This window comes from Marmota monax, unplaced genomic scaffold (assembly GCF_021218885.2).
Source record: "Marmota monax isolate L192 unplaced genomic scaffold, Marmota_monax_Labrador192_F-V1.1 WCK01_AAM20220418_F8-fsc00010, whole genome shotgun sequence".
Lineage (NCBI taxonomy): Eukaryota > Metazoa > Chordata > Mammalia > Rodentia > Sciuridae > Marmota > Marmota monax.
In genome coordinates, this window is record NW_026692321.1 from 9249163 (window position 1) to 9276237 (window position 27075).

At 35.1% G+C, this 27075-nt stretch overlaps 1 protein-coding gene across 3 annotated transcripts in view; it reads right to left on the bottom strand.

Moving 5' to 3' along the window:
- Positions 1 to 27075, bottom strand: part of Nbas (NBAS subunit of NRZ tethering complex) — a 330311-nt gene that overhangs the window by 155674 nt on the left and 147562 nt on the right. For all 3 annotated transcript variants that reach the window (XM_058578372.1, XM_046441292.2, XM_046441291.2), the window contains 4 exons: positions 19814 to 19916; positions 16114 to 16343; positions 11361 to 11473; positions 3962 to 4075 (listed from right to left, as the gene is read on the bottom strand). In XM_058578372.1, the coding sequence (XP_058434355.1) occupies positions 3962 to 4075; positions 11361 to 11473; positions 16114 to 16343; positions 19814 to 19916 (560 nt within the window). The remainder of the gene's footprint in view (positions 1 to 3961; positions 4076 to 11360; positions 11474 to 16113; positions 16344 to 19813; positions 19917 to 27075) is intronic.

Consider the following 27075-nt stretch of genomic DNA (forward strand, 5'->3'; position numbering starts at 1 on the left):
CCTTGCAAACGGAGATTTCCCATATAGAGGAGGCTCTCTCTTACAAGAGTAACGTCTGTTTTCAGAGCTTCTCTTATGTCTCACAAAATAATTATGTTCCCAAAATAGTTAGAATGAAGTAACCCTTCACCAGAAAGGGATATTCTGGGGTGGCATACTCTGGCAGTCTACAGACATATTTTGGGATGGCATACTTTTTGTCTTCAATACATACTAATGTACTCAAATTATTCCAAAAATAAATCCATCGAGATTTCATTTAAGAGGATGGTTCACATAAGTCTCATGTCTAAGAATTAGGAAGTGAAGGAATCAGCTTTGCCATAGAAGTTATTTTGGAGGGGGGAAAAAAGTTGAGCTAGAAAAGAGGCAGAAAGTAACCTTATCTGAGTTTATGTTATGTGACTAAAGCAGAGACTCCCTACACTCTTAATTGCTGTTAAAACCCCTCCAAGGGAGTTTAAGAATTCAGCTATAGAGACTTCTACTCCTACTAGTATCAAAATCTTCAAAAGAACCTTCCATGTTTTCCTTCTGAATGCTTAACCCATTTAAATTTGAACATAAACCTTTACTTTTAATTATTCTAGAAATAATTATTCTGGGAATTATTCATAACTACATAACTTCTGCATGTATGTATATTTTTACACTAATGCAGAGCTAATATATTAGTTTCACAGATAGTACTAATCTTTTACTTACCATAGTGAGTTTTCAGAGTCTAAGAACACGTATGAAAATTCAGCTCATGTTAATATAAAGATCTCAAATTATTTTCCCAAGACCTTTCTTAGAAGCCAAATTGGATTTCACTTCCTACCCTAACTCTTTCTCAAGGGGCATTTTAGACTTCCTTTACTCTCTGAAGGTTCAATAATTTGAGTGTCAGAAACTGACGATAAATTAACAGGAGAAAAGCCACTTATTACATGTGTACGTAATGACAAGACTCAAAGAAGGACCAGATGATGGGACTTTTTATAGCATCCTGAACTACTAGAAGAAAAAGGGGCTTGGAGTTCCTTGGTAGAGGTGGAGACAGATTCTGTGAGAATGACAGGAAAAAATCCACAGTAAACTGAGGGGAGAAAAATCCATGGTGAAGGAAGTCTGTGTTATTATGCAAATGAAATCTCTCACCCAGGAGCCCTCCAGTAGCCAAGCCTGTCTGGAAGATTGCTGACCTTTCATCTCTTTCTGGGATACATCTTTCCTTGATCCACCTTTAATCTGATAAGAGGACCTGAGAGAAAACCTGTCTGCATCCTGCTTCCCACTGTTCCCCAATCACAGTACCAAGGCATCACACTTCGGGGTGTGGTTTTCAGAATCTCAACAATTTTGTTCTTATAAAACACAAGACTCATTTCAAACCACACTCTCCTTTACTTTTCCACTCTTAAAACCAATTTATTGTGATTACTCTTAGTAATTAACATCCTCTAACAGAATTTAGCTCTTTGAGAACAGATGCCTTTAGAATGTGTCCTAATCTTTGTGCTTCAATGATTTTTTTTTTTTAAAGAATATAAGACCCAACCTGCTCTAAAAAGATTATTTTTTTAAAAAATGGTGTAGCATTGAGTAGTATTATTAATAGTAAAGCAACACCATTGTGTGTTTTAGTAACACTAACACGTATTCCTGGAAATGGAACGATATCTGTAAGTTTTCCTGTAATAAATACAACACGCTTAATAATAATGATAATAAAACTATTCTCTATGTAACACTCTTGAAATGTTTGTGTTTATTCAGAATACACTGAAGCACAAGTGAAAAACCCAGGAATAAGATTTTCATGGCCGGACTATGAACACTAACCTCAGTGTGGTGAGGTGCTTCTAAGATAATTAAAGCCCCCATCATCAGCTGACTTTAAGTGAAAAGTCTATAGCCCTCATTATCTTGATAGGTGACGGATTCAGTGAAAAGGCCTTTAAGATGCAGAGGATCCCCAGGAAGAGAGAAACTCCACCAGTGGGTAACAATTTCAGCCTATGCTCATACAGTTCCACCCTGCTCCTGATCTCTTCCTGACTGACTGCACTGCATATTTCCAACTTGATTAGCCAATCCTCATAGTACAAAAAGTCAATTCCTCATAATAAAGTCCTACAGGTTCTGCTTCTCTGGTTAAACCATGACTAACAGGCCAGGGATGTGAGCTACTTATTCTCTTATTTATAACCTCGTCTCTTGAATACTTTCCTCTTTCTTGCATTATTGTCTGATCTCAAATCAAGAAACGTGATAGCAATTGATAATTTCTGTAAGAGCAGCCAGACAACTGCAAAAATTAAGTGAATGAAATGAGGTATAATACGGTATAGTGAGTACTATTAAAAAATGTAACAAAGGGAAAAACAAATAAGGGCAAAGGTTTAAAGTAAAACTGAACTGTAAAAATCCTCAATAAATTATTTATCTTCTCTATTCGCCTTTCTTTACTTCCAAAATGAGATTCATAACTCTAAGGGCCATAGTAAGTATAAAACCATAAAGTGAAAATTTATTGTTAATATAAACTTTTATATGAAGATGGGTCAAACAATAATTTTGATGTCCAAAGTTGTTAGCTGGTTTTGATATGAGAAACTAAATGGGCCAGGAAAGAATGTTTAAAAAAAATAGTTTTTAAACAAGATAATTCTTAGTAAGAACAACCTGGAGTGTGTTCAAACTAGAAATCTATTAAATAACTTGGACAGTTAGTCTGAAGAAAGAAAACTAATGATGGCATGATGAGGTACCAGCTATCTGAAATACTTTTATGCTCCCTTCCAAATATGAAGCTTAATGTCCCTCCCTTTGACTATCAGCTGCTCTGTTATTTAACATAACCCTTCCTTATTTGCAATTTTGCTTTCCACATTTTCATTACCTGAAGTCAAATAAAGTCTTAAAATATTAAATGAAAAATTCCAGAAATAAGCAATTCATGAGTTTTAAATTGCATGATTAGACTAGTACAAATTGAAACCATTTTTTTTTTTTTACGGAACAAAATGGCTAACAACTGTTCCTGTAAAAATCTTTAACAGTCAAAACTACAAAAAAGTTTTAAAAGACTCTAGTAAGAAGACCACTCTACTTAAGGAAACATGAAACAGAATCAAAATGACTTTCCTACAAATATACAGTCTGCTGTTTAACCTTGCACAATAAGATATTTAACTTCTGTGATCCTTAATTTCCTTTGAAAAAGGGGAAAATATATCATTTATGAAAACTTATAAGATTAAATAAGATAAAATACTTGAAAACCTCTCTGCTTCACTGATTTTTTTTTTAAAGAATGTAAGACCCAACCTGGTCTAAAAAGATTATTTTAAAAAAAGAAATGGTGTAGCAGTAAGTCATAAGATTATTAATAGTAAAGCAACACGATGGTGTTTTAGTAACACTAACACATAATCCTGAAAGTGGAACAATATCTAAGTTTTCCTGTAATAAATACATGACACTTAATAAAAAACTATTCTCTATGTAACACTCTTGAAATGTTTGTCTTTATTCAGAATACACTGAAGAAAAAATGAAAAACCCAGGAATAAGATTTTCATGGCCAGACTGTGAACACTAACAAATAGTAAATCCAAGTTTCTGACCAATTTTTCAGATACAATAAAACTATGGTTGGACACTGAAGTGAACTAATGAAGGCTGGCTGGCTCTATGTTTATGTGTTCTGGATATAAATGGTAATACTGACTTCTGTCCCAGCTCTCACTCGGTGGCACTGTGAATAAGCCTTTCTTCATTTAAAGGACAGATGATGGTTTTAGCAGTTCAGTGCAGATACACATCTCTATAGTATGCCAATCTTTCTAGGAAACACTAATCCTTACTCAAAAGATAAACTCAAACCTAAAATAATGTATCCTGATGTTTACCTAAGATGATATCAAGTGTGACACAGAAACCTATTCTAGAATTTAGCATTCAAAAGACTTACCTGCAACCCTCAGCAACTCAGCAAGGCCTAGAACCTTGGCAGATTGTTTGTAGCACATGGGAGACTGGGAAATACATTCCTTGATGAGGCTGATCCTATCTGAGCACAATCGCACTACAAGAGAAATACGTATTAAAGACTTGCAACTAGGGACATCACAAAAGGATGTCATCACATTCCTAATAAAAGGCAATCAAACAAAATGAACACTGCTAGTCTCCAGATCAGCAAAAATTAAGTAAAATACGTATTAATAAAACAATATTATTATTGTTCCAAATGACTAATGTACAACATGGATATTTTCCTTATAGCCAAACTTCTAAAACATGGCCCTGTCATTCTGAAGACAGAAAATCATGTCATCTTTTCAAGAATCATGTCAGGACGTAGAACTTTTAAATAGGCAGTATTTGTCTCTGAATACCTCTCATCCTTCCTATCATACCAGTCCCTTCACCTTGACCTAATTCCCCAACACCCATTCCAGATTCCAAATATCCATTTTCTAAGTTCACATCACATTGGTATAGAAGGCAGGAGTCCTCAATGGACATACTATTCTACGGTTAAGCCAAATCCTCTCACTTAACAGACATTAGGAAAATGAAACACATCTGATCCAACCAATTCATACCATAAAGAAATGAACACAAAGAAAAAAACTTTGGTGTTAAAGAGAACGAAGTGTGCTCTAGAAATATACAATGCTTATTTAGAGTACAGATGTCAACCTTTAAGGAGCCCCACACTGCCTAGGAGGTCAACCCCCAATAGCTGTAACAAATGTAACACCATCTAGAAGAAATAGGTAAGAACTATGCCCCTGGCACTGCTGTAGGTGCTTTGTGCATATTAACCCTACCTAGCAGAACCGTACAATCATTACCATTATTTTTCTCAATGGAAAAAAATGAGGTGCCAAAAGGTTAAGCGCTTTCGTGAAACTCACCAAAAAAGTGATGGGATATGAATAAAGTCAACCCAACTCCATAAATGTTGTCCACACTACAATCGTTATCCATTCCTAAACTCATGGCTATTCCCTATGTATCCCGATTTCTTAAAAGTTCTTCTAAGTGGGTGGGAGGACACATAAAGCTTGGTTAGATTTAAAAAAAAAAAAGTAGTGTTTTTTTCTTTGAAATGGGCCTTTTATTTTGTATATTTTGATTATAACTTAATTTTGAACTTACAGAAAAATTACAAGTATGGTACAAAGAACTCCTCTACACTCTATGCCAGGATCAACCAATTATAATAACTTGCTCTGTTCACATACACATATACACAATCATACATGTACTCCCTCCCTTCCCCTGCCGTATCCACCCAGAAAAAAATACACACATGCACACAAATATATATATACACACACACAAATATGAACACACGCCTACATTCTTCTGAACTATTTGAAAAAATGTTGCAAACATCATGTTCTTTTATCCATAAATACTTTGGCATGTGTTTCAAGTTCAAGCTCTTTAAAGATAGATATTTCACTGGGTATTGTGGCACATGCCTACAATCCCAGACACTCGAGAGGTTGAGACACGAGATTACCAAGTTTGAAGCCAGCCTCTCCACTTGAGCAAAACTCTCACCTCAAAACATACATATGTAAATATATACACTTATATGTATGAATACATATAAGTATGTATAAATACATATACACATATAAATATGTATAAATACATATACATGTATGTATGTATGTAAAGGCTAGGGATATAAGTCAGTGACAGAGTGCTTGCCTACCATGTATGAGACTTGGATTTGTTCCCGAGTACTGCCCAAAACAAAAAACAAGAAAAAAGATGAATGTATCTATGTGTGTGTGTGTGTGCGCGCGCGCACGCGCGCACGCCATGCTGGTGTAATAAGCTTGTTGTGACCATTGTTGTAAAACATAAGGTAAGTGTAAATTTCAGTTAACTTCTTTTGCAGTCCTAGTGGTCAGTATCTATGTGCCTATCTGAATATAGCTTTGGTAGATTATTATTCCTAACTATCCACTGCAATTATTCTACATCCCAAACTCCTAACATTAGACTTGACCTGTGACTTATTCAGAAAATGAACCTCAGTGGAAGTGATCTACGCCACTTTTGAGCAAAAGCTATACAGATCATCATGGAATTCCACTTCTGACCTTGTCCCTCTACCACAGAAATGCCACAGTAGGCAGGACTGTGGGCAGGAACCAAGCCTGTTAGCACATGTTGAGTTTTTACTGTAACTTTTTTTTTTGGCTAGACTGTGCTAAACTTTTATATAATTTAAGTATAAAAAATGTGAGTTTTGTCCTAATTACCCACTACTATTTTAACAGGTTTTTTTTTCCTAGATTAGTAACATAACTTTTTACATGTTTCCATTTGCTTTTCAAAACACTACAGACATTGACATTCTGTGTGTAAAACTTGGGGGGCTTCATGGCTGCATCTATGGACTTGTTGACACATTCGTGTGTTCTTAGAGAAGCTCTAGCTTTAACTTTAGTAGGCCCCTTTGATACTATGACCAGCCTCTCCCTAGCAATTAAAAGCAAAGTGGAAAACTGAAGTTGCAAACAATAAAAAAAAAAAATCATTTCCTTGAACCTTCCCTTTGATGAAGGGTCAAGTTTTGTTGTCTCCTTGTTACCCTAAGCAATGCATTCTACTATTATTTCAAACATATGAAATAAATTTGGAGATCAGGATTCTAATAGACTGCAATTACCATGCTCAAATCACATTTTTCATTATTTATCCATTTTCTGAATCTCTGGGCAATAACTACACTACAATTAACGCTGACCTTCGAATGTGATTATATTTCAAATGCTATTTCTCAGATAACTAAGTACAAGCCTTAGATATTATCATCTGTCCAAGAAGGGGTGTTTGATTCCATTTGTAATTTCCAAAATGAAGCCAACGTACTGACAAGAATATATTCATATATGACCTTTTCCTGTGGATCTCACAAATACATTTCAAAAAATACCTATACATATATACACAGATATATACAGAGATATATACACACACACAGATATATACACAGAGATACAGAGATACACAGATACACATACATGTACACACACGTACATGTACACACATACATATACACCCACAGACAGCCACACACAGATACACACCAACACACACACACCCCCACCCCCACACCCAGAGATACACACAGATACACATACACCCACCTACACAGATACCCACAGATACCCCCCCACAGATACCCACCCACGCACACATAGACACAACACAGAGACAGATACCCACCCACACACAGAGACACACAGACAACACAGAGACACATAGATACCCATTCACACCCACAGATACCCACACCCACACAGACACCCAAATACAGATATATATATACACAGAGATATACACACAGATACACACAGAGATATACACACAGATACACACACATATAGACACACATACACACACATACAGAGATATATATACACTCACACATACACCGACAGACAAATACATACCCACACACACAGATACAGATACACACACGTAGATATATATACACACACACAGAGATACACACAGATATATACACAGATACACACACGCAGATACACACACACAGATACACAGATATATATACACACACCCAGATATACACAGATTATATATACACACACAGCTATACACACAGATTATACACACATACACAGAGCTATACACAGATTATACACACACAGAGCTATACACAGATTATACACACACACAGCTATACACAGATTATACACAATTATATACAGACACACACACACAGCTACACACAGATTATATACACACACACAGCTACACACACACACAGCTACACACACACATATTACACATACACATACATACATACATATATATATTTAAACTACTGTAAGCATACATACACAGGACTCAATTGTAAAAAGCATTTTACTGACCAGCTACCTACCTGGCAGTCACATCACTTTGAGGAATGGACAATAAATGTCCATTATTCACTCATGAATGATATGAAAACGCCAACACACATATACTTACTTGTGACATTGCTAGAGCTCAAATTTGAATTGTTATCAGCCAGAAAGGTACAAACATGCAGGATTCAATGAGAAAGACGACAAGTCCGTCCCTTTCCCAAAGCAACTTTTACTTTTGCATCTCTTCACCAATAAAATTGTGTCTACTGTTTGCAAAAGCAGGTACTTGAGCCATACCACCTGGATTTGAATTCTAGCTCTATTTCTTGGACCCTATCCAAGTTACTTAATCTTTCTGTGCCTTGACTTTTATCATTTGAAAACTGGAAAAGTAATCATCACTATCTTATAGGGTATTTTTTGAGACTTACTGGATATATGTATGTGTACTTGGAACATAAAAGTCACTCAATAAATATAAATTGTTGCTGTTATCACTACCAACATTGACAGAAACGCTTATGGATTGTGGAATCCACTAATGGAAGGTTCCTCCGTGTTTTAGAATATACCTTTTAGGACTATTTAGGTAATGTTCTATTTTTACACTCATCCAAGAAAGGTGAAGCTCACAGACATTGTTGCCACAGGCCTTATCAAAGCAGCTGAACCAGATTTAAACTCATGTGACACTGATGTGACTCTTATTTTCAATGTGCCATTAATAAATTAATGTTTACAAAATAGAAGGAATAAGAAGGAAAAGGGAATTGAGTGCTGGAGGTAGGAGAAGAATCAAAGGCAGGAAGGCAAACTGAATGAATAGAAAGATGGGAGGGAGAATAAGAAGGCGGGTAAGACCACACTAATTCTATGATCATTTATAAAATGCCTTAAAGCAAAATAATGAAAATGATAACTGATATTTTGTGCAGCCTTACCACATCCTAGGCCTAGAAATGTATCCACTTACTCCTTTTTTTATTTTTAATTTTTTAGTTGTAGTTTTTTATTTTTATGTGGTGCTGAGGATTGAACCCAGGGCCTCGCCCGTGCTAGGTGAGCGCTCTACTATTGAGCCACAACCCCAGCCCCCACTTACTCCTTTTAAATAATTCTTGCGGTACTTATCAGTATCTCCCTTTGGCAAATAATGGGGGGGAAAAAAAACACTAAGATAAAGATACTTGCCCACAGTTACCAAAAAAAATGGCAGAACCAGCTAAGCAGAATCACAATGCTGTGAGTCAAACACTGACTTCCCTTGTGACAGAAGTAACTCAGGGAACAACTAAAATATCCAAGTACCACTCACTTGAATAGTAAAAAACAAATACACTCAAATAAAACAAATACAAAAATCAAAACACCCAAATTACAGGGAAAAGTACATGCATGTACACATGCAAATACTTCTTGGACTCAAACATGGAACTGCTGTTACATGCTATTTCACTGTTTTTTTAATTATAATTTAGCTAGTACCAATAGTCTCCATCTTATGGGATTCATGGGCTTTTCTGACAAACGTTCTAATAGAAAATTTTAAATTTAAATTTTTCAAATTGATTTGAAATTTTTCAGAAGCTACAGATTAGTGGGTTTGGTTGTAAATATTTAAACTCAGTAGCGAATAAAGCTAATAAATATTACAAGCCAAAGTATTGCTATTGGATTACCCACAGAAAATCAGGGCTCAACATTTTAAAGTTCAATAGCATATGAGGAACAATAAAAAGTTTCTCTATATCCTGTTTAATTACTGAAGTACCATGTGCACAAGCACAGAGCGATGCTACAGTATAACCTCATGAGGGATAAAGGCAGAGTAAAAGTTTCATTGTGCTCCAAACTCTTCCCTAACTGAAAACTGAAATTAAATGTTTAAGGGGGAAGGAGTTAATGATTTAAGACATTTTAGAATAAACAGAAAATGCTGTTTCAGTAACTGATTAATCTTCACAATTTTAAAAGATTTTGAGCTTCAAAACTGATTTAATGCTACAATTGAATATAATTTTCTACTGATTTAATAATCAGCTTACATATACTTAAGATGCTACAGGATATTTATAATTATATACAAATACTCTTCCAAAGATACTAAAAGTAACAATAATATTCTTTGAAGTCTATTGTCTGAGAAGCAGAAATTTAGGCCCATATGAAAACATAAGATTGCTCGAGATTCAGATCCCTTGAGGTCCAGTCAACCTAATACTGTAGAAGACAAAAGACACCAAGGAACTTACAACAAGGCCTTATTATCCAAAGGTGACATCTATTGTGTAAACATACCAACACACAGATGGAGGGAACTCCACTATACACCTCCTCCCAGTCCCAAATTCCAACGATTTTCAGAATTAAAAACAGGGACTTGCAGGTAAATAGATGGAGAATACAATGTTAAGTGAAGTAAGCCAGTCCCCAAAAACCAAAGGACAAATATTTTCTTTGATATGAAGATGTTCACTGGTAATGGCAATAGGGGGGTGAGCATGGGAGGAATGGAGGAACTTTAGACAGGGCAAAGGAGAGGGAGGGGAAGGGAAGGGGCAAGAGGGTAGGAATGATGGTGGAGTGAGTTAGACATCACCACCCTAAGTACATGTATGAATGGTGTGATAATACTTTGTGTAAATCAGTGACTCGAAAAATTGTGTCATATGTGTAATATGAAGTGAATTGCTGTCATATATACAAATTAGAATGAATAATTTTTTTTAAAAAAAAGAGAACACATGGCCAGCCAGGGAAGCCAGCCAAGCACACCCCTAAGAGCCAAACACCCTCTTCATTTAAGGCATTGGGATCTAGGGCTTGAAGCAACTGAAAATCTACCTTCCACTTATCAGCTTAGGTCAGCTAAGGTCCAGGTCATCGTGAGCTGGGCACTGTGCTCATAGCATAAAGTAGAAGAGACACATGTCTGTGTGAGGAAGCTCTTTGAGTGGAACCTTAAGGCCTTTTACATTTAGGCACCAGAACTTCAGCTTTATGAAAAAATAATGCTAATTAACTAAACTATACACAAAACTTAGAATTGACTTAAACAATTTTCTACATCAAGTACAAAAAGAAATAATCAAATCTATGAAATGAAACAAAATTCAGAATAAGCTATATACTAAAAACTAATGTAAATCTGAAATATTCATCTAGAATTCCCAAATTCTACTTTTATTTTTATAGGTAGCCTCACTGCTCTATTACTAATATTTTTTTTAAAGTCTGCAAATGTGAATTTAAAAAATAAATTTATGGTTAAATGTTGAATTTATTTTTTTATTTGGGTTTCCACTGAGATTTCACTGGAAAAATAAGAGAATATGTAGAATCTACTGCTAATGGACTAAATGGCCAAAGATACTTGTGCTTTCAAAAACTAAAAAGAGACACTAATAAATTGGCACAAAACAAGTTACTAACAATGCAATATTAAGCAAAAAAACTCACCTTGCAAAGGCAGAATCTTTACCCCAAATTCTTCAAGACATCCAAGGGCCCGGATAAGGTCTAGTTCCTCTTGTATGGCAGTAGGCTTATCTGTTATCAGCTGTAAGCAGCACCTGTGAGAAATTATATTTTTAAAAAGAAGCGTGTTCTGCCAAATTATCTTTCTATATTTAACATGAGACCAGACATATTTATCATGAATCTATGACATCGCAGATATTTATTCAGCTAGATGCTTTGTTATTTTTCATAATTCTTATAGTAAGCCCATGAGGAAGGCAAATATCATGGCATAAAGCATCCTAATTCCATTTAGTGCTATTTTACTGATGAATACAAAAGTAATGATTAGATTAGCAGGACTGTTTTTTAAAGACAGAGTTAAGATAATTGTTTATTCTAAAAGGGAAATTAAAAATTATGTCTCAAAAAAGCAACTACAGAAATATCCACTGCACAAAGAACCTTTTTCTGATTAAAAAAAAATGAAGCAATCAGTTGATAATACAATACTGACATAAATTACAAAGACAAGTAATTTGCTAATGTAAGAACACATTAAGCCTATCAAGTTTGGGGTTTTTTTTGTTTTGTTTTGTTTAATTTTTTTGAGGTAGGGGTCTCACTTTCTTGCCCAGGCCGGTCTTGAACCCTGAGGCTCAAGCAACGCTCCTATCTCAGCCTCCTAAGTAGCTGAAACTACAAGCTCATGTCATCACACCTGGCATACAGAATATTTTAAACAGACTTTCAAAGTTCAGAGAAAGTGTATTATTTCTTCATTTTTTTATTTAATGAACAAGCTTATTCTCTAAAGATATATAGAGAGGAATACAGAGTTGGCAAATCAGAGGTCATGCCTCTAAGGACCAGTAACTGCTGAAACCACAGACCACCAGAAGTACTTAGGTGCCAGTATCTAGATGCCATATGCCTGAGTGATACAAAGAGGCCTAGCTTGTTCTTGCAAACCTGCAGGATTTAAATCAGTCGAACACCCACTTATACTCCCAATTCGCTATAAAAAGTCTGATTTCTTTGTAGTTTCTATAAACACTTCAAATGTAATTGCCTCTGAATCCTGGAGTTCTAAGATGTGGAAATTTATACTACAGATAGGCCCATACTTTCTCAAGTAGTAGTATTATAAATAATTTCCACAGACTGCTGTTTTAAAGAAAACGTACCAAATTGGGAATTAATAAATCCTATAAAAGTCACACAATGGAATATTCTATAACTATCAAAAAATAACTCAAACTTACACTAAAAAAACCATATCAATAAATGGGGTAAGGAACTGAAAAGACACTTCACAGAATACGATCAATCAGCAAATATTTGAAAAAATGTTCAACATCTCTAGCAATTAAGAGAAATGCAAATCACAACTACTCTAAGATATCATGTCACTCCATTCAGAATGGTAAACATCAAGACTACGAACAACAATAAACGTTGGCAAGGATGTGGGGGGAAGGTACCCTCATACACTGCTGGTGGGACTGCAAATTGGTGCAACCACTCTGGAAAGGAGTATGGAGATTCCTCAGAAAAACTGGAATGCAACCACCCTTTGATCCAGTTATCCCACTCCTTGGTTTATTCCCAAAGGATTTACAACCAGCATATTATATTGACACAGCCACATCAATGTCTATAGCAGCTAAATTCACAATAGCTAAATTATTGAACCAACATAGGTGCCCTTCAAGAAATGAATGGAAAATGTGTTATATATACACAATGGAATATTAGCCTTAAAGAAGAATGAAATTATGACATTTGCCAGCAAATGGATAGAGCTGGAGAATAGCATGCTAAGCAAAATAAGTCAACCCCAAGGAACCAAAGTCTGAATGTTTTATCTGATATGCGAATGCTAGTTGACAATAAGGGGATGGGGCTAGGGAAGAACAGACTTATGGATTAGAGGGGAGTGAAGGCAAGGCAAGAGGTTTGGGGTAGGAAAGAGAATGAACCTAACATTATTCTATGTGCATATAATGTACAATCAGAAGAATGAAAAGTTATACTCCCTTTATGTATGATGTGTCAAAAATGCATTCTACTGACATATATAACTAATTTAGACAAATTTTTAAAAAATAATGCAATAAACTTATATGTACTTATATCTAAAAAACATTCAGGATAGAACATAGGTGATAAAAAGCAAGCTATAAAAAGGTGTGTGTTATTTTTAATAAGGAGGGATTTTATTTATTTAATTGATTTCATTTTTTAAGTACACAATAGCTGAATGCATTATAATTCTTATTACACATATATAGCACAATTTTTCATATCTTTGTATATAAAGTAGGTTCATGCCAATTCATATATTTATACGTGTACTTTTTTGCATTACAATCTTTATTACACATACATACCACAATTTTTCATCTCTGTTTGTATATAAAGTAGGATGATACCCAAATCATGTCTTTAGTTCATTGTGAGCTTTGCCGTCTTTCTCCCTGTCCTTAACCTCTTTAGCCATGATGATAATTATAATAGCAAAAATATAGTAATAGAACATTATATAAGCATTTTAGAAGAAATTGGGTGTTTTCATAAATATTTCTAAGTAAATGTTTTAACTGATCATAAAAGCATAAAATTTCATGCAAATATTTTATGTACATATTTTATGGATATGTGATGTTCTAATACTTGTATACTAAAGTTTGTTAGTTATTAAAGTGAAAAAGCTTTAAATATTTTGATAAGTTATGTAAGTTTTATATTTAAGTAAAATATGAAGAGTATGAAATGATCATAAAAAAGGTATGTTATAGTTTAGATATGAGGTGCCTCCAAAAAAAGCTCATGAGAGAGACAACACAAGAAAGTTCACAGGTGAAATTTGGTTTGAGAGCCTTAATCTATTCAGCGGATATGGATTAACTGGGTGTTACGTAAAGGCAGATAGCGTGTGGCTAGAGAAGGCAGGTCACTTGGGGCGTGCATTCAGTGGGTCTGTATCTGGGCCCTGGTGAGCAGAGCTCTCTGCTTCCTGTGGGCATGATCTGATCTGCTTTCCTCTGCCGTGCCCTTCTGCTTCCCAGGGCCAGAGCGACAGAGCAGGCCATCTGCAGACTAAGACCTCTGAAACTGAGGTCCCAAACAAACTTCCTCTACATTGTTCTTATCTGGTCTTTTGGTCACAATGATATGAAAGATGACTAAAACAGACTGTATGAATAGGAAAAACTTGTTATTTAAGAAAGAGGATAGTGATCAATAAAATATTTTGAAAAGATAAAGAAACTAATTTTAAAAATAACTAAGGAAAATTTAGAGGAAACAGAACGAGGAGAAAAATGTTCCCATTCATATCCTTCTTACATTGTTTGAATATTTATTGCTTTCTCAATAAAAAGCTAGTTAACAAGACTACTAGGTAAGAATCTACTGGCCGTGATGGGGTTGTGGCTCAGTGGTAGAGCAACTTGCCTACCTTTTCTTGAGTTCCTTTGTTTGACCAAAGAAACAAATACTCATGGAGGACATGAGAAAGCCAAGTCCTCAGAAAAACTGCTAACTGAACTAAAAGCAGTTTTAAAATGTGTTTGTAGAAAGGAATGAAAATCAATTTAGCTTTAAGCAAAATAGAACAGTCTAAAAAAGATCAAAGAAAAACAAAACAGACTTCCAAGATATGAAATTAGATGGGAAGTACGTAGTAGTAATAGGACTAGACACTACAAGAGAGAAAACAGCTAGTGATAAGAACATCAGGAAATTGGTCAGATGGCAAGAAAAAGGATGCCACTTTTCAGCTCCTGCAGCATTGAAGAAGAAAGATCCATTTTATGGGTTTGGTCATGGTTTCAGTGTCCCTCAAGGGTTCAGATGTTGGGAGCTTAGTCCCTAGTATGGTGGTGGTAATATTTCTTTAAGAATTGGGGACTAGTGAGAAGTTCTAAGACTGGCCCAGTCCCCTTGCTCTGCCTTCCCATGGGTTCCTCCCTCTCCCACCTCTTCCTGCCTTTGTGATGCCATCTGCCAAGTGGTGATGTAGTAAGGGGCCCCCCACCAGAGACAAGCCCTTTATGGTTCAAGCTTTCAGCATCCGAAACTATGAACTAAATAAACACATCATCTTTGTAAGTACTTAGTCTCAGGTTATTTCATTTTAATAATGAAAAATGGACTAATATAGAAATATTTTTGAAGCTTTTATCATAAAGTGATATTTTTTCATCAGTATCTATTAGTCTTTTAATTTCATCAAACTTAACTGTAAAAACTAATTTCAAATCATGAATAAATTCTTTCACGGAAAATCAGTTCAATTTTGAGTAACTAAAAATTTAGACTCTTCTATTTAAATAAGAGGATTAAACTAATAAGACAGGCCAAGAGAGCAACTGAATTTATATTCTAGATATTTCTACTTAGAAGGAACTTTTGAACTTTATCATCTAATCAGGTCTCTTGTCTCTAATCAGATAAATACTGTGCAAAATCCTAGGAATTTTCAGAACTTGAATTTATATGCCATCACATGAATCTTTTCCAACAAAAGAAAAATAAAGACTTATAGATAATCAGCACAAATGACTTAGAAAAAAACAGGCTGCAGATACTGGGTCAAGATGAAGTTAATGGATATTCATAATTCATTAGTTTTCATTTTATACTGAAGCAATAAGTAACTGTACTTCTGACATTTTACAAAGAATCAAGTCACGGTGGAGTTTGTGCATTGTGACTTGCCCCTCTTATGAAAAAATAGGTGTTCTACCTGGCCAGATCCATGCAGCTGTCGCTAAGATTGGTGGATGAGTTGAAGTACTCTCTGCTGGCAGCCAAAACCAAGTCAACACCTTTCTCGTAACTGACCCTGTACTGGATTTTTCCTTTCTGGGCCGCACTGGCTGCAGGATTTACTGACCAAGCACTGCAGTGCATCATTTGACCAGCTAGGTGGATGTTCTCAAGGCGACTGGAGCACAGAAGGCTTTCTGTAAATATCTGGGAAGGAAAAAAAACACAGGAATTAGTGATAGACAAGGCAGACTCATTTTTAACAAAACAAAGGCTCTGAAATCCAAATGAAACAAAAACACATTCAACCACATCCGCTGGTTGTATAACACTGTAGAGGTACAAAATAATAAATTATATCCTTCAAAACCGGCTAATTTCACTTGAATTAAAAAAATTCATCTTTTAGGACTAATAAAGAATAATTTCACTGAACCAAAACAAAAGCATATAATTTTAAGGTGTTAGAAGTATTCAAAGTTCATATTCATTAAAAAGAACATCTAATAGATATTACTCCCCTACCCTTAACCAGGGTCCTTCTGTTAAACTATATTCACTTCAATTTTTAAAAGGAAGTCTTTGAGTATGATATACATAACTTATAATTGGTTAACCCATCTGAATTCAGTCTCACAAACTAAACAGACAAGCTACAAGTGTTATATTTAACCTATTGATTAAAATTATGATATATCACATAGCACAGATTTTTTTCAACCTGCATATTAAAAAATATTTCAAGCTGAACGCAGTGGCACACGCCTATAATCCCAGCAGTTCAGGAGGCCAAGACAGAGGATCACGACTTCAAAGCCAGCCTCAGCAAAAAGCAAGGTGCTAAGCAACTCAGACCCTGTCTCTAAATAAAATACAAAATAGTGCTGGGGATGTGGCTCAGTGGTTGAGCACCCCTGAGTTCACTCCTTGGAACTCCCCCACCCCCACAAAAAAATACTTCAATAAAAAGACACTGATAGAAAGTGTTCATGCAAATATCATTATATTCTAGGAGGCAACTAACAGTATCAATTAATAAAAGTAATAAATTAATTGAGCTTACATACATACTATATAAAGTATTAATGTGATCCTTTTAAAGCCTACACTAATGATGTGATCTATAGGGCTGCGGTTGTGGCTCAGTGGCAGAGCACTTGCCTGGCACATGTGAGGCATTGGGTTCGATTCTCAGCACCACATAAAAGTAAACAAAATAAAGATATTGTGCCCATGTATGACTAAAAAAAAAATTATAAACTTTTAAGGAAAACTAATAATGTGATCTATAATTAGCACAAGAACTTCCCCAAGAATGTTCTTCCCTAGCATTCCACAGCTGGATGAAGATAGAAGAGAAACAGAAAAGATAAAAATATATATACATTTCATGGAGAAGAGTTTCCTCATAATTAAGATCAAGTTTTCACAGTATTCCCTTGTTATCACTTTACGAGAAGCATTTTTGACCAGGCCTTTATCGAGATGTCTGGTAAGAAAAAAGTCACTAATGTCTAAGAAGTATCTTCTATAAAACAAATATTTTATAGAAAGCAAATCAATGAACAGTCCTCATCGCTTCTTCCATCTGACTCACCAAAACAGCTTCCTCCAATCATGGACCAGTTTCTCTATACCTCTGGTTTATTCAAGCAAGCCATATAGACTCAAGGCAAAAGCTGAAAAACTCAAATTATTTAATCCTAAAACTTAAAGTCTTGCTAAAATGAGCAGTATGGATTTCTGTTCTACAGTCTAAGTAAATCTTTATGTAACATTTTCAAAGTTACACCACTGAGGTTTCAAATTACTTTCCAAGGACAGCAAAATCTAATAACTGAAAGTCAGTAAGACAATATAGCATAGTTTAAAGGTACAAAAATGATATTTAAAACTTCTACGTTTATCAAATCTATACAACTGTCTTCTAGAATCTTCATAATGTTTCAAATGTTTTCTCAACAGACAGACACTCAAATAGATATCATTAAGATGTCAAGCCTAATAGAAAGGTACTACAATATTTTAAAATGTAATATATCAATCCGGTTGTTATGAGAGATTACTGCACAAAGGAGCTAGTTGAAGTATAACATACAGATGGCCAATTTTTCAATCAGAATCCTAATCCGAAACAGGAAGGTACCAAAACACCACCACAGTGATATAAAAATACTACTTCAGACATAGTAAGTCAGTTTTAGATTCCAAGTGCATACAGATTATTTTCTCCTAAATTTGATTTCAAGTTTTGTTTTAAACACACAATGGGAAGTTACCTGGCAATTGTATGTGCTGTGAGACTGTAATCAACAATATCAACCTTACAGTCAGTCAAGCATTTAAAAACCTGAATTTCAAATATAAAATCATTCTTTTCTCAACAGTCTGTTACTGCTTTTTTATTTGAATTACTTGAATTAAAAAACTCAACAATTTCACAAAATAGAGACCTATTTTTACAACTCTCATTCCATAAAATGGATTGTGCTTTGTTATAGGAATGCCCTATATAGTTCTGTACATGACTTATTTAACAAGAAACTTCAAATGCGAAACCTCTTTTAGGCTGAATCTCATTAAAAATGAGTTAGTTGGATCATCAGTAATTTATTGTTATTACACAAACCTTCAGAAATAAGTCCCCCTGGATTATGTTCCCAGTCAAGTGACAACCATTTCTTAAGCATCATTTTTTACATTCCAGACATAACACTGGGGTATGTAAGGATGAATGTGTTGGGATAACACCTAACTAGGACCATGACCAAATTCATGACCAAATCAAAGGAACACATATGTAAGCAAAAACTTTAAGAAAAGCTACAGCAGAGGTAAGTTATATGAAAAGACAAAGGAAGGTGTCCTAGGGGACATAATTAGTGAGCTGCGTCCTAAAAATGCATCGGGATGTTCCAAGTAAATGAAAAAGGAATATATTTCTGGCAAAGTACATAAAGTCACAGAAACGTGGACCAGCATGATGGTGGATAGGTGGATTCATGTCAGATTTGATGGAGCTCCTGGAATATAAATTCATGGTGGAGTGTGACCAAGGTGGGAGTGGACAGGAGAAAGCAGGCTGCTGTGGCTCTCCATGCCATGCAAACAACAACTACAATGCTAACATTTTCATCTAGTTATTTATATGATATCAAGCAACACATTTAAGAAAGGGAGCACCATGAACATTTCGTTTTAGAATACCCTGACAGGATAAACAATAAAGAGATACAGACATAGGGAAAACAAGTAGGATTACTGCAATTCAGCAAAGATAAAGGAAGACAAGACAAATCTGGAAGAGTTTTCTAAGGTACATTAAATATGTTTTTTGGTTTTATAGTCTTGTTGCATGCTGAGGGCTGAATTAAGGGCCTCACACAAGCTAAGAATGCACTATACCACTGAGTTACACCCTCAGCCACTAAATAAAGTTTTAATAACCACCACGAAGAGAAGTCACGTACAATTTTGTATTTAGCTCATGATTACCCCATTAAATACTGGGTGTTGCAATAAGCAAAGATAGGAAAATAGTGAGTATAAAACTACTAAACTGGAAGTACCCGTCAATTATCAGCTATTTGAACAGTATCACAGTGCAGCTTATCGTCATCTTCCTTGTCACCAACAGTGTAAAAAATTAAAAGGCAGCAGTTTACAGGTGTAGTTACCTCATAACAAGCATCGGGATCCAGACACGTGTACACATTCTGCTGCATGGTTAACATGTCTTGCAGCAAGGTTCTCCAATGAGACTCACTCACAGGAGGCTGCCTGGAATAACAGGAAAAACAAAAGATGAAAACCGAAAACATGAAAGAGCTCTCTTCTATTAGTTAAAAGTTAAGAACACAACAAACAAGTACCACCATTCCAAATGGTCACTAGGAATGATCTCATATGAAGACAGAAGGAAAAGCTAGGCAGCTGAACCTCAATGCTAGAGCTGCTGCCAAATCAGCCCCCGTCATAGGCTGCTTAGACACGAAACGAGCAGCAGAAACAACAAATGGCATATCGACAAGTTGCGAGTTTCTAAGGTAAAATAAAGCACAAAAAGATAAAGCAGCTATGATGAAGAAAAAGCATTTGGAGACAGGAATTCATTTCAAACTTCTTCACTGTGCACCTCCTCTCTGAGGTCTGTCTTCAACTGAACAGTCAAACACATGGGGCAACCACAGGTGACACTGGATTTGAAGGCAGGATGGGAACCATGACTCGCAGCAGGGCCATTTGAGTTGTTCCTTCATTGACAGTATGGACAGCACTCCATACAGCAACTTACAGAATACTGCAGAGTCACCTTCTCAGGTGACAGTTCAGGTAAAAGCAGCCTCATGGAGCAGTTACAGCAGTTCACCCCGTGGGCACAGCAAGGAGCTTCCTGTTCCCAAGAGCCAGGACCCTCTGCAACTATTCCACAGTGTTCCAGGCCCCTTAAGAAACATGCCAGTGACCACACTCAAGAAAGGCCAAAGTGAAAAGGTCCCACAGGGTATTTCTGGGTCATTTACACTTCTTCCATGCCAGAAGTAATTTACCAGTTCGATCAATTATACCCAAGCAGTAAGACCTTTGTAATTCGGTTGATTAAAAACCATTTTATGTTTTCTTCCAAAGGTACAAAGAAGGGAATTAATGGTCAAGATCTCCTGTAGCAGGGGAAAGGGTTTTGCTAACATTTTCATCCACAGTCACAGATTAGCTGTCATTTAATATTTCTGAATTTCACTTTCCTAACTCAAAGCCCACCTCAGTCTCAAAAGGAATGGATAATAATTCTGATGAAACACAAACATTGATGCAAGATGCTCCTATAAGCTTAATTACCTGTATGAACTTGAGTTTATAATACACTGAGTTCTAGGCTCCCTTTTATCTATGTTATAAAGATGAACTTAAACTAGAACATATAAAAAGACTTCCAATTTTTCTGCTATTAAGTTTTCAACAGTGAATGAAAATGAAGTTACAAATACATTTATGTGTTTAAGTTACATATGATTACTAATATTGCCTTGTAGAAAGAACATTATAATTCTCAAAAGTTCATCTTAGATTAATATATATTTCTTTGGAATCATCATTTATGTTTACCTAAAATTTGTTTTCAAGTTCTACATAATGAATCTCAATTTTTTTTTTTTTTTAGTTGTAGATGGGCACAATACCTTTATTTTATTTATGTGGTGCTGAGGATCAAACCCAGTACCCCATGCACGCAACGCAAGCACACTATCACCGGACCACAACCCCAGCCCTGAATCTCAATGTTTGAAAAGGGTAGATTCTGTTTTGTGTTTGTCAAATACCAACTAGATAATATATCTTTTTGTTAATCATTTTTGGCTTTATGTCATATAATGCATTTTTTAAAAATTATTACTATTTCCAAGAGCTGTGTTAAAAACAGCAGATTGACAGTACACATATAATAAATATTTCTATAGAAAAAGTATGCATTGAGGGGTAATTTCTGTAAAAAATCTAGTCTATAAAAATTTTTGTGTTATGTTTTCTAGGCTGTCCTGCAACTCATGGGCTCAAGTGATCCTCCTGCATCAACTTCCTGAGTTCTTGGAGTAAAAGGCACACATTACCTTGCCCAGCTTCTCCTAAAAAATTTAATAAGAATATGCTTCACTTGCCTTTGGCATTTTATGTTACGCAAAATGAATTACTCTCGTTTCATATGTAATACGCAAGAAGAAAACCATTTTCTAGCATACACACACACAAAAATATATAACATTGGCAAGAATTTCTCAGAATAATCCATAAAATGTTTTCATTAGTTTGATATTAGTACTTGAACTCTACCCTCTGGCATCAAAGAATGGAGGACTCTTTCAGCTTTGGTATGCAAGCGGAGACACAGCGAAATGTTTGATGAAGTGAGGGCCCCAGCTTCCACCAGCTCAATAAAATCAGACCTAGGCATCATCTAGCTGAACTCAAGTCCTCACAGCCCAGCTGTTCTTCTAGAAGCCATCAGCACTGGGACAGATGGTATTAATGTTTCCTCACACATGGCTAGTCGTAAATACAGTTCTAATTAAAATAAATTATAACACATTATTTATAATGGCCTTCTTCAGAAAACATTCAGTAAATAAGAATGAAGAATAGAACTTGAAGAAACTAAACAGGCTTGCAAATTAACAAGATTCCTGAACACACACATACACAGTATGAGTTCAGCTTTGGAACAGAGGTGGATTTTTAAGGGAAAAACAGTCTTGTATTCAAGATGGTCAAACCTCGGTTTTAACAGATTTGGTGACATTGCTACCATTTAGGATATATACAAGACTATTCTGGAGGCAATGAAGGCCAAGCCATGGTAACAGAACAAAATAATTAAAATTCATTTTAAACATACTACTTTGAAAATGGGCCGTATTCTTAGTAAACAGGTCACAGTAGAAATTAACCTCAGACACTTCAACATTATGTAAGAAACTCAGTGTGAGGATAATCTTGCAACAGCAGCAAGGCTTTCCTGTTAAAGAGAAGGTTTTAGAGCAGTCAGAACCTCACACCCCACTTGAACAGGAATTTTTTTCCCCCTCTTAAAGGAAAGAGAAGTGGGATTTTTGTTTTGCATTTTGATTGGTTGGTTGTTTTGCAGAACTTGAGATCAAATCCAAGTCTCCCAGTCTGCGAGGCAAGTGCTACTAGCACTGAGTTGCATTCCTCCGGCCATTAAGAAATCTTAAGACTTGAATCATTCAAAATCTTAATCATTCATTCAATAATCAGACAGCTGATGTCAGCTGATGTGTGAGTTCCCATCTGAGCTGTATGGTGGTGATCACATTCGTGCTAGAGAAAGAGTGATCTAAAGGGGAATGTGAAGTACAGACTTTAATAACCACAGGATGCTATTGCGAGAAATGAGGACAGCAGCAAGGAAGGCACACGGGAAAAGCCAGGGAATCTCCAGGAAAAACAATTCATTCCACCTGAAGCAGTCAAACCAGGTTTCCTAAAAAGATGTGGAACAAGATCTTAAAAGAGGGAAATATATAAGACTGTCTCATTAGCATCGGAGTTTTTTCTTTTAATCTTAAACTATATCTCAAAATTGTGACAACCAGAGAAAGAAGATTTTGAAAAGCTCTCATGATTTGATCCTACTTCCTGTGAGGCTGCCCCTTCAGCATTGGCTGTTGAGAAGACTTTTCCCAAGCATTCTTCACATCTTTATGCAGTCTCCTGAGGGACAGGTTCAGAATCTAACCTCACCTGCATCCTTGGGGATCACCCTCCACTCCCTACCTCCAGCTCACACCTCTCTGATCTTCACATCCATCTTCAATCTGTAATATCCACCTAAAGGCCACAAGGTCACAGGTCCTCTCTGCTTATTTCCCTGCCTAAAAATCTAGTATAATAGATTAAAAAAACTTTAGAGTTTATTACTGAACATTTGGATACCACCTACTTCAAAATGCCTTTCAACTCTGTTGCCAACTTTTCTACAAGGTAATCTGTTAATTCTCACATAGACTTCATGAGTATTCTGTTAGTATAATTTAATTGGACATAACTCCAACCAGTCCAGACAGGTGTCATGTCTTTTTTCCTCAGAAGCCTGACATCAAGCATAATACAGACACTAAGTATGTCAAAATCCATAACAAAATAGTCATAAAATAATGTAAATAAAAAATTCATAAATATTTAAGAAATGTAAATGTTAACTAATGAGTTCAGTTGTCCTGTCTCTTATAACTGGTTTTAAGTAAATTTCCAAAGAGAAACAAGAAAATTTCTAACTTCCTTAGAATGACTGTTATACTTCAAATGAAGTTAACATAGAAACATACAGAATTAGTGTAAATACAAATGTTCTAGTTATCAAATTTAACATTATCTTTTTACACTTATTCACTCATTCGTTTGAAAAGATTCATTACCTATAAACTCTTAGAAACTGTTTTAAGCAACAGAAATAGAACGTGAAAAAGTCACATATTCACCAAATTATTGAGCAACACAAATATTTTCTGATCAGCATCAGAAAATAACATTTCCACTGAACAAATTTTATACTTGCGCAGCTCTTAATATGTACATATACTAGAATCCTTATAGGAATGCAGGAAAAGAATAGATCAGCTTAGGCAAAACTGACATTTTTACACTACTGTATCTTCTAATCAACAAACATGAGGTATATTTCTCCATTTTTTATGTCTATTATTGTTCTCAGTGTTTGTAATTTTCAGTGTATATGATTTATATATTTCATTTTAGATTTACTGCTAGAAATGTGATGTTTTGATCCTATTATAAAGTTCCCAACTTCATCGTCATTAGGGAAATACACATTAGGATTTCAGTAAAATGCTATCGTATTTGCTTAAAAAAGGAGGAAAGGGGAAAAAAAACTCAGTATCAAATAACTCTATATATTGCTAGAGCAATATACACAATAATTGTGAAATGTGATTTGGCAGAATCTCCTAAAGTTGGTCTCAGGTATATTCTATAACTCAGCAATTGTATGCTAAGTAGGTATGGTATTCAAGAAAAACACATATGCATATATATCCAAAGACATACGTATAGGAAAGACAGAGGAATGAATCTGACTTAACTTTCCTATGTACATATGTAAGCATAGCACAGTGAATCTCCACATATGTGCAACAAGAGACTGGAATCTTTATAAGATATACTTCAGATTTATTTAAATATGTCAAAATATATTGTATTATCATGTTTAAAAAGAACAAATTTTTAAAAATTAAAATTATTCATAGAAATAGTATTAACAAGCAAAACTGAGAAATAATCAAAATGTCCATAACATAGAATTTATAAATAATGTATTATATTCACAAAATGAAATATTTTACAACAATGAGAATGAACAAATAATGTTATACCAACAATGTAGATGAATTTCACCAATATAATGCAGGGAGACTACATAAAAGTACATACTATAGAATTTTATTTGCATCAGGCAGTAAAAAGGGGCAAAGTTATATATTGAAGGGAGGTCATGACTGGGAAAGACGCGAGATGTTGCTTACAACAATCCTGATTAGCACACACTGTACAAGCCACATGCCCTCCATTCTGACTACTCTCAGTTTTCCAAGCACATGGCAGCTTTCTATCTTAGCATCCAGGACTATGAAGTCTGCAGAGAAAAACTATTCAAGCCAGTCAGTCCAATAAAGTTAAAAAACACAAGATCAATGTATCAAAAATCAAGTGTATTTCATTACATCCTAGGAATGGACAATTTAAAATTAAGAAAGCAATTTCATTTACAATAGAATCAACAAATAATATTAGAAATCAATTTAACAAAGTATGAGATTTGTGCATCAAAAGCAACAAAATCATTGAAGACCCAAGTAAATAGAGAGGTATACTGTGTTCATAGAATAAAAGACTTAACAGGGATTTAGGATAGCAATGCCTCCAAAATATATAAATTTGATATAATCCCTACCAAAATCCCAAATGAGAACACTTGACATGTTGATTTTAAAGTTCATATGTAAATGGAAAGGTCCTATAATAAGCAAAACAAACTTGAAAAAGAAAAAAGTTGAGAGACTAATATTAACTAATGTCAAGATTTATTATAGATCTATAATAACCAGTGTAATGTGCTTTTGGAAGAATGAAAAATTAATGGACAGAATAAAGACTTTAAAAAATCACCCTTACACATATGCACAACTGATTTTCAACTAAGTTGCAAAGGTAAGTAGGTAGAGTAATGACAGTGTTTTCAACAAGTAGTGTGGTTAACACTCAGATGTGAGGGCTGGGAACGTGGCTCAATGGTAGACTCCTTGCCTAGTGTGTACGAGGCCCTAGATTTGACTCCTACCACCAAAAATTCATTCCAATGTGATGCATACTTTGAATAAAAGTAAACTCTCAAAATGCATCATGAACCTAAAAATAAACATACAACTAAAAACTCTGCTATAAAAGGTAAATATAAAACTGTGGCAAATATTTTTTAGATATGAAAACAAAAGCAGAATTCAAGAACCACCAATTGATTTTTTAAAATATGCTTTTAAAAAGACAAATAAGAGAATGGAAAGATAAGGCACAAGGGGAGAAAAGATTACACAGCATATGTCTAACAAGGAGCATGTATCCTGAACATATTAAAAAAAAACGAAGACACTATTAAAAAAAATAAGCCCCTCCTGAATTACACCTGTAATTCCAGCAGCTCAGGAGGCTGAGGCAGGAGAATCATAAATTCAAAGCCAGCCTCAGCAATAGCAAGGCCCTAAGCAACTTAGCAAGACCCTTTCTCAAAATAAAAAAATAATTTTTACAAAGGACTAGGGATTTAACTCAGTGATAAAGCACATCTGGATTCAATATATAGTACCAAAGGAGAAAAAAAAAACATGAAAAGAGACTTGTCAAATAAGCCTATAAGAGGATCCCCAACATTATTAAAGACATGCAACTAAAACCAAAATCAGATACTACCACATACCTATTAAAATAGCTGAGCTTAACAAAACTGACCAATCCTAAGTATTGATGAGGATGTAGAACAGCTGAACTCTCCTACAAGACTGGTTAAAAAATAAAACGATACAAATACTTTGGTAAACAGCTTGGCAGGTGGCCCCCTCTCCCAAGTTAACCATCTACCTACCATGATCCTGCCAGTTCACCTTTATGTATTTATTCAAGAGAAATTGAAATCTATATCAACAGCAGATATATTTGTGAAAGTCAAAACTTGAACCATCCAAATGTCCACTAATAGAATAGTTAAATAAGGTGAGATTAATCCAAGCAATGAAATACTACTCAGCAAATAAAAATGAATGGGCTACTGAATGAATCAAAATATTCTGAGTAAAAGATGTCAAATAACCATCACAAAATATGGATGATTCATTTACACAAAATTGTAGGAAAT